Here is a 9,953-nt window from a genome sequence, read left to right on the forward strand (position 1 = left end):
AGTCAGTGTAGTGGTATATGTGAGAGCAATCTATGGCAAGAATTGTAAACAAGAAACAAGAGGCCCATGGGCCCTAACGGTCATCTGACAAACACTTACAGCAGGGACACATCCCTCAATCCAGCATCATTACCATAAATTATCTATATGCAGCCAGTTATGTTTCAGATCAAATTTGGTTTTTATCCATTTTGGTTTAAAGGAAGAGCAGCATCTTAAAGCAAATGTTTAGCCAAGTTCCCATTTTTGGGGCATGCCCATCTGTCCTAATGGGTCGGACAGGCTTCATTTATATCAATTAGGATTGCTCTTCCCCAATGATGTTTCATACTAAATATGGCTGTAATCAGTTAAGGCATTAAGGAAGAGTAGCATTTTAAAGACATGTTTAACCTAAGTGCTCCTTCTTTCCCCAGGGGTTAGACCTGTCTCATTTATACAAAATATGATTGCCGTCCCCTTATGATGTTTCACATCAAATTTGGTTGTAATCCAAAGGTTAAGGAGGAGTAGGATTTTATAGCAAAAATTCACCAAAGATCCCCTTTTGGGGCCTCGGGCCCCAGGGGTCATAGTAACCTCGTTTATATAAAATATGACCGCCCTAACCGAAGGATATTTCGCACCATATTTGGGTTAGAGAGGAGTAGGATTTTATAGCAAAATTTCATCAAAGTTCCCATTTTGGGGCCCTTCCCCTCTGGCCCTAGGGGTCAGACCAGCCTTATTTATATAAAATATGATTGTCCTCCCCCAATGATGCTTCACACCGAATTTGGTAATAATCCACTTTGGGGTTTAGGAGGAGTAGGATTTTAAAGCAAAATCTCATCAAAGTTCCCATTTTGTGGCTCTGGCCCTAGGGGTCAGACCAGCCTCATTTATATAAAATATGATTGCCCTCCCCAAATGATGTTTCACAGCAAATTCGGTTGTAATGGACTCAAAGGTTAGGGAGGAGTAGGATTTTATAGCAAAATTCACCAAAGTTCCCCTTTTGGGGCCCCGCCCCTCAGGCCCAGGGGTCACACTAGCCTCATTTATATAAAATTTGACCGCCCTTACCCATTGATGTTTCACACCATATTTGATTGTAATCCACCCAAGGGTTAGGGAGGAGTAGGATTTTAAAGCAAAAATTCACCAAAGTTCCTCTTTTTGGCCCTAGGGGTCAGACCAGCCTCATTTATAAAAAATATGTCTGTCCTTCCCCAATGACGTTTCACACCAATTTGGTAATAATCCACTTTGGGGTTTAGGATGAGTAGGATTTTATAGCCAAAATTCACCAAAGTTCCCCTTTTGGGCCCGCCCCTCCGGCCCCAGGGGTCACACTAGCTTCATTTATATAAAATATGACCGCCCTTCCCCAATGATGCTTCAAACTAAATTTGGAAGTAATTCACTCAAGGGTTAAGGAGGAGTAGCGTTTTGAGTCAGATGATCTAAAAATATTAGAACCTTATTAGTGCCTTGTGTGTGTATACTAAAATAAGTCTACATGTGGATTTGTGTACACTGATATAAGTATATATGTGGATGTGTACACTGAAATAAGTCTACATATGGATATGTGTACACCGAAATAAGTATACATGTGGATATGTGTACACTGAAATAAGTCTACATGTGAATGTGTACACCGAAATAAGTCTTCATGTGGATATGTGTACACCGAAATGTGTACACTGAATTAAGTCTACATGTGGACGTGTACACCGAAATAAGTCTCTATGTGGATATGTGTACACTGAAATAAGTCTATTTGTGGATATGTGTACACTGAAATAAGTCTACATGTGGATATGTGTACACTGAAATAAGTCTACATGTGGATATGTGTACATTGAAATAAGTATCTATGTGGATATGTACACTGAAATAAGTCTACATGTGGATATGTGTACACTGAAATAAGTCTATGTGTGGATATGTGTACACTGAAATAAGTCTAAATGTGAATATGTGTACACCGAAATAAGTCTACATGTGGATATGTGTACACTGAAATAAGTCTACATGTGGATATGTGTACACCGAAATAAGTCTACATGTTGATATGTGTACACTGAAATAAGTATCTATGTGGATATGTATACACCGAAATAAGTCTACATGTGGTTATGTGTACACTGAAATAAGTCTACATGTGGATATGTGTAAACTGAAATAAGTCCACATGTGGATATGGGTAAACTGAAATAAGTCTCTATGTGGATGTGTCCACCGAAATAAGTCTACATGTGGTTATGTGTACACTGAAATAAGTCTACATGTGGATATGTGTACATTGAAATAAGTATCTATGTGGATGTGTACACTGCAATAAGTCTACATGTGGATATGTGTACACTGAAATAAGTCTACATGTGGATATGTGTACACCGAAATAAGTCTGCATGTGGTTATGTGTACACTGAAAAAAGTCTACATGTGGATATGTGTACACCGAAATAAGTCTCTATGTGGATATGTGTACCCCGAAATAAGTCTCTATGTGGATATGTGTACACTGAAATAAGTATCTATGTGGATGTGTACACTGAAATAAGTCTACATGTGGATATGTGTACACTGAAATAAGTCTACATGTGGATATGTGTACACTGAAATAAGTCTACATGTTGATATGTATACACTGAAATAAGTATCTATGTGGATATGTATACACCGAAATAAGTCTACATGTCGTTATGTGTACACTGAAATAAGTCTACATGTGGATATGTGTAAACTGAAATAAGTCCACATGTGGATATGGGTAAACTGAAATAAGTCTCTATGTGGATGTGTCCACCGAAATAAGTCTACATGTGGTTATGTGTACACTGAAATAAGTCTATATGTGGATATGTGTACACTGAAATAAGTATCTATGTGGATGTGTACACTGCAATAAGTCTACACGTGGATATGTGTACACTGAAATAAGTCCACATGTGGATATGTGTACACTGAAATAAGTCTACATGTGGATATGTGTACACTGAAATAAGTCTACATGTGGATATGTGTACACCGAAATAAGTCTACATGTGGTTATGTGTACACTGAAATAAGTTTATATGTTGATATATTTTTACCAGTGAAATTGATAGCATTATCAAACTTATATCATCAAAAGATAATCACAAGTGATGACATAATTTTTTGATGAACCGTATAATATTATTTTTGTTGTGATATAATTTATTGATGAACCATATATTATTATTTTTGTTGTGATATAGTTTATTTATGAACGTTATAACATTATCATTGTGAAGATATGATTTATTTATGGGCCTTATATTATTATCATTGTGATGATATCACAGTGATAATGGTTAGATCTAAATATAGGGAAGGAAGAATAACTGGTTAGTTTGATGCATATCTGCTATAAACACTGAAGAAGTTATGAATTCAATACTCATTTAACAGCAGTTTGAACAACAAAAAAACGCTGAAAACGCCAGGGGTTCTCCAATCAAAATGACGCTCCCCCCATCTTTCCGTTTTTAAAAAAGAAATAAATAGAAATTTAACAAGTATAGCAGACTATACCGATCTGTCATTTTTGTGAAATATTTGTGATATTCAACGGGAAATTTTGGTAATTCAATCATAGTGAAAAATATATGATCTTCATCTGTAAAACTCTCAAAATAAAAACAAAATATATGTATCTTTTTGTTTCTTCTCTAATTTATAAATTTATAAATCTTCAATACAAATGGTTTTTCGAGGGTAATTGATAATTTTGCACGTTAGAAGACAGACACGCAATAGATTCATAGGCAGGTGATATATATAGACACCTCGCAAGGGCAAACAAGCCAAGTCTCTAACTAATAGTTCCGATATACTCTTTGGCTTGGGAAAATTTACATCGGTTTTTCATCTTCCGTGGTACAGCACATGTGGCACCGCATGTCGATCTAACTGCTTTCCCGCGAATTCTGCGTTGTCGTCTGCTAGAATTTGGTGGATTGTGGTTCGATATACGACTCTGGTGTATGCCGTTTATTTCAGCAAATCAGAGTACTGCATTTAGCCAATGAAAGAAATAGAAAGTGCGTCCATGGATGCTTGTTGCTAATGTTGCTCTCACTTCTGCCCTTTCATCATCCAGCATCGTTTAAAATCAGCGGAAAAAGGTAATTTCTTGTTTCCTGTACTCACTTTAGATATCTTCATTTGATTCTGTTGAGTTTACTCTGTAAGTATGTCCATTTTAATATCATTATAAGTACTTACATACAATCAACTATCAATACTTTTGCATATCGGACACAAACTTTAAAAAAATACTATGCGGGATATACGTAATCACAGGCTGTTACAGCATATCCTGTCGGTCTTTATGGAAATTTATAGATCATAACTCCTTATATACTTCGCTGTTCAATACTTAAGTTCAGCGCACATGGCGATATCAGATGCAAGTGTATACACAGCTTCACTCTGTCTGGAGCTAAACTGATACCAATGATTTTAACACAGCGTCTTATCCGTTGCTTTTGCTACTGATTTTAAGATTTGGCATTAATTTGTTTGTTTAGTTATATAATAAATCAAATTAATTGGATATGTATCTTGGGCCTTGGGGAGATGTTTGACTGTTTGTTTGATATTTATAATTATTTTGTACTTACAAATGCTCGAATACGTCAGAAAGGCCATACTGTGAACCCCGTTTCGGGCCTCCGTGTCGATGATGGGTGCTTGCCATGTCGGTTGAAAGAATGATCAGCTTAACAACAAAATACTGTAGTAACAATATCTCCGGTATATTTCGATATATAAAATGAAATTCAAAATGAAAATTGCATAAAATATGGGATTAAATCAATCATTAAAACCAGGACACTCGTACGCTCAAAGAGTTCTAATTTTCAAAACAGGTTTGTATTTATGTTTGGTTTAAGCTGAATCGACATATAACAACTGGGCCCAACTATTTAGATGCTTCAACAGGATATAAAATCTGTATTTAACTTGCATTGTTTTGTATATCGGGTTTTACTCGTACTGTTAGGATTGTGCGTTGTAATGTTGCACAATTACCACTGCATGTGCCCTTCACGAACTTGACTTTGAGCAATACCACCAGGGACTGCATAGATAATTTACAAGCGTCAAAATCCTGGCTACATTATGTCGGCTACAGATGCATTATTTTCTCCGTAATTTTCCAGACAGATGTACTTGTCTTGGGCTTTAGCCTTGTCTGGGACCAGTTTCATCAGTTAACTCAAAAAAGAAAAGAAAAAACCCGCCATACCTTTAAAGTTGCCATTGAAAGCATTACAGAATATAAGGATGGTTCATTGACTTAAGATTGTTTCCTGAAACTCTGTAATGCGTTTCAATGAAAGTTAACGATTTTCCTCAAGTTGAGGCACGTTGATGAAACTGAGGCTTGGCCAGTTGATATTCTGGTAGCCCGAGTTTCATCTGGCCCTGACACCGTGTCTGCATGGTGTAGGACATGGTGTCAGGGCCAGATGAAACTCGGGCTAACATTCTGGCTGTGTGGGTTTCTGGTATTGTGGTCGATACACGAATAGCCGTGGGAAAGGGTAAAGTGTTATGCAGTAGTAGTAAATTCATGTCTTCCATAACCATAGATAGCTCAGTATTCAAAGGTCGATTACATGTTATAATTGTGTCATACTTAGTAATCGATCTTTGGCTGAAGAGCCTGCTAACCACAACATCCAACTTGTGTGAGCGGTACAGATTAGATTTTTACTTAAGTACTTCAAATAAAATGAAGGTCGTATTTCCTGTCTTTTGTTTTAGGAATCATGGCCGACAGAAAGGCTGTCATCAAGAATGCTGACATGGCAGAGGATATGCAACAAGAATCTGTTGATATAGCCACACAGGCTCTGGAGAAATACAACATTGAGAAGGACATTGCAGCCTACATTAAAAAGGAGTTCGACAAAAAATTCAACCCTACTTGGCATTGTATTGTTGGACGTAACTTTGGAAGCTACGTAACGCATGAAACCAAGCATTTCATCTACTTCTACCTAGGACAAGTCGCCATTCTACTCTTCAAATCGGGCTAAAAATATGAGATCCCTTCGTCATCTCGACGGAGACCTTTTCTCCTTATGGAAAACCACAGAAGATTAATAGGAACATAGATGTTAAGAGACAGAAAACCCGTTTTATTTCTTGTCTTCATGCTTTGTTAATTTGCTAATTAACATTGCGTAGTCGGTGTTACTATAAATAGCCTAGCAGGTTCTAGGACTCCTTAGTTACAACTACTTCACAGTTGCTGGGAATTATCGACAAAGATCAACACCAGCTACAAATTTAAGTGCAAGTCTATAACCTAATATGAATGTTGTTCTTCATCTAACCAACAATGGACTCTTTCAAAGCCAATGAGATTGTAATGATATGGTGCTACCGAAGGAATGACAGTATTCAGTCTTGCCAATAATTGTCGCTTTTGATAAGAAGTATTACTTTTAGTTTATGATTAGATTTTATATGTGATATTATAAGTGGAACACATTTATAAAGCCTGCTATATTTGTTGTTAATAAAAGTTACCGTTATATAATTTTTAGTTATTTTTTTTGTCGGGCAGTTGCGTCTTCGCAAATGAAAGAAGCACCGAGGATGGTCAAAGCCATTCATTGAACCTTTTTCTTGGACAGAGCCGTAAGGGCTTGACACGTTCCCGTCACTCGGAATGCAAAAAATTACCCCAGGATGCGACCCTTGAATTAATTATAATTGACGTCCCTGTGGACTCGGTAATTGGCAATACACTACTTCAGGTCGAACCTAACTACATAACCTTGGGTACCTCGTTTGCTATGATCGCTAATTCTAACTCTCCCCTAGACCGTGGGGGCGGCAGGGGATGATGTCTTGGGTTCGTTGTTACCCAGTAGGTTATCCTCCAACATCCAAAGCAATATTAAAAGCTCTACAGAGCTGATGTTTCTTGTTAACCATGTAAACGACGATAAATAAAGGTTATTTTCATTTGTCATGTACTAGGGTATACGAATGGGGAATTTAAAACCCCTATTCAATATATGAAACTCCACAAGACCGCTAGGGTTTACAATGACGGTGTAACTATTTTGTGCGTAATCACGTTTTGACATAATAAGCCAATTTTTCTATAGTGGAAATGTGCCGAAAGGGGTGTGATTAATCCGATTATGTTATCTAACGGTACGGATCCACGGCAACCCCTCTAGGCACCGATACCATGTAAAGACTCGGAAAAAATGAAAATCTACCCGACGAGCAAAATGGTTTCCGACAAATGTAGTTAGGATGACGTTAACACTCTCTATATAATCCTAATAACAGGAAATTAGCGAAACTATCAACAACGCACGAGCATATGCGATCTACATGTACACTAATAATACCAAAAAGGCTGGGTCCACGTACAAAATTGTTTAAATCAGGGTTGTTTAGGCCACCAAATACTGTTTGACCTATATATGAAAGATTTAATCGGACATCTGAATAATCTACGATAAGGCCAATCTAATTAAAATCATATGTACAGTTAATTAGATTGCGATAAGTCATTTGTATTGATGAGCTGTTGTTATATGTCGACGACGATGTGTCACTAGCCAACGGAGGATATTATCTACAGCTCGGATGTTAAACACTTTATTCAAATTTCAATTCAAATGTTTATTGCACAATTCTAATTATATGCTGCAAGTAAGTTGATGGTAATACATATTTACAAACATACTGTATCTAAAGGTTCGGCAATATAAGTAGTATTAGATTACACTGGATTACACTCGTCTCAGTTCTATAATGACTGTTATAGACAAGTTCTTCGTATGATCTCAGTTACAAGCTGACATTTTCGTCTTCTGACTAATCATTCAACTCGATATGTAATGGTCAGGCAATCAAACGTACCAACAAACAAACGTACTCGAGTCTTGGATCCTTGGCTGGGTGCACATTGACGCCTGAGGAATGTCGTACCAGTTTTTACCAAAATTAATGAAAAACTGGTAATTTAAAGACCCTATTCTGATATATCGTACTGTAATATGGGGTCAAAGTAAACAGTGAACTATTACATGTAGCACAGGCGTCTGTTTCTGGTTAGTATTTATAGAAAAAAAAATAAGCCCCTATTCCTACGACATCAGTAGGAGTATTGGACCAGTAGGAGTAGGGAAACAATAGGAGTAGGAGAACAAAAGGAGTAGGGGAACAATAATAGGGGAACAATAGGAGTAGGGGACCAGTAGGAGTAGGGGAACAATAGAAGTAGGGGACCAGTAGGAGTAGGGGAACAATAGGAGTAGGGAACAATAGGAGTAGGGAAACAATAGGAGTAGGGGACCAGTAGGAGTAGGGGACCAGTAGGAGTAGGGGACCAGTAGGAGTAGGGGAACAATAGAAGTAGGGGAACAATAGGAGTAGGGGAACAATAGTAGTAGGGAAACAATAGGAGTAGGGAAACAATAGGAGTAGGGGACCAGTAGGAGTAGGGAAACAATAGGAGTAGGGGAACAATAGGAGTAGAGGAACAATAGGAGTAGGGGAAAAATAGGAGAAGGGGAACAATAGGAGTAGGGGAACAATAGGAGTAGAGGAACAATAGGAGTAGAGGAACAATAGGAGTAGGGGACCAGTAGGAGTAGGGGAACAATAGGAGTAGGGGAACAATAGGAGGAGGGGAACAATAGGAGTAGGGGAACAATAGGAGTAGGGGACCAGTAGGAGTAGGGGAACAATAGGAGTAGGGGAACAATAGGAGTAGGGGAACAATAGGAGTAGGGGACCAGTAGGAGTAGGGGAACAATAGGAGTAGGGGAACAATAGGAGTAGAGGAACAATAGGAGTAGAGGAACAATAGGAGTAGGGGCTAATATTTTTTTTCTATAAATACTAACCAGATGCAGATGCATGTGCATGAATGGAATGAACTTGTTTATTTATCCCCATCATTTATTTTCAGTGTTAGAATGCTCATTACATCCTGTACACATGGGCTTGTTTTGTGTTGCTGTTGGTTTGTCCGGTTTTACAATGCTGTTGTATATATTTTAATAATTCTTATCTTCTGTTAATATTTACCTTCATATATCAATCACATTTAAAACAACTACTCACGGATAACAGGATCGATCAACTCAAGATGAAGCTAGCGAAGTTACAAATCAGTGACATTTTGATGAAGTTTAGGTAACAATATATATACTAAACTGGTTGACATTTGCCAGAGTTTTAGTAACGCAGCACATTTGAGACCATACCGGACCATATATAAGTCACCATGTGATAGTTTGCTAAATAGTACAGACTAGTGTGTGCTCATAATAATTGTTTAATAACTTGAACATTTTATGTTTTGTTTTAGAGATTTAAATACATTTTATATGCGGGTGTTACCCATTTTAATAATGACATATATACAAGTTGTCTTATTTCATAGACCAGTGATTTAATGATAATTTCTTAGCTTTGAACTCGGGTCCATAATTTGTGTATCTTATGAATCACCTCAGCTGCAGTTTTAGCAAAATCACCATGTAAATCATGGCTACTTTTAGAATGTTAAATCTTTTCATAATGCAATAACTGTCTCATGTAAAATAGTCATGTCTAATCTACAACAATGTCTAGCAAGTCAACTTTGGGTGGGCAGTCTATAAATTTTTTTATATGATTCATGTATGTATTATGTATTGGAGCTAATGTGAGTAAATTTCGTTTGATGTCCATGTGATATCCTCGTCATTTATTTTTATCATAGTGTTGCTATATATACAGTACAGTATTGGAAAAACATTGTTACATTTCATACTTAACATGTTACAAACATTCATAGCATTATATGTACCTCCTATTTTAGATATGGTGTAAACACTCGGTAGGTGTTGGTATGCCGGTTTGACAATACTAGTAATGTAAATATCACATTCAAAACAACAAGTTACAGA

At 37.1% G+C, this 9,953-nt stretch overlaps 1 protein-coding gene across 2 annotated transcripts; it reads left to right on the forward strand.

The window, feature by feature from the left end:
• Positions 1-3,980: 3,980 nt before the first annotated feature.
• Positions 3,981-6,568, forward strand: LOC117333312 (dynein light chain 2, cytoplasmic-like). Of its 2 annotated transcripts, none has more exons than XM_033892551.1 (2): positions 3,981-4,139; positions 5,788-6,568. In XM_033892551.1, the coding sequence occupies exon 2, from the start codon at positions 5,793-5,795 to the stop codon at positions 6,060-6,062; it is 270 nt and encodes an 89-aa protein (XP_033748442.1). In that variant the 5' UTR covers positions 3,981-4,139; positions 5,788-5,792; the 3' UTR covers positions 6,063-6,568. The 2 variants fall into 2 exon arrangements, with proteins under 2 accessions (XP_033748442.1, XP_033748441.1); XM_033892550.1 differs by lacking the exon at positions 3,981-4,139 and adding an exon at positions 4,179-4,201.
• The last annotated feature ends 3,385 nt before the right edge of the window (positions 6,569-9,953 follow it).

This window comes from Pecten maximus, chromosome 8 (assembly GCF_902652985.1).
Source record: "Pecten maximus chromosome 8, xPecMax1.1, whole genome shotgun sequence".
NCBI lineage: Eukaryota > Metazoa > Mollusca > Bivalvia > Pectinida > Pectinidae > Pecten > Pecten maximus.

What these genes read in the sequence shown, in the direction of transcription:
- LOC117333312 (XM_033892551.1), top strand. Translation starts at nt 5,793, where the DNA reads ATGGCCGACAGAAAGGCTGTCATCAAGAATGCTGACATGGCAGAGGAT.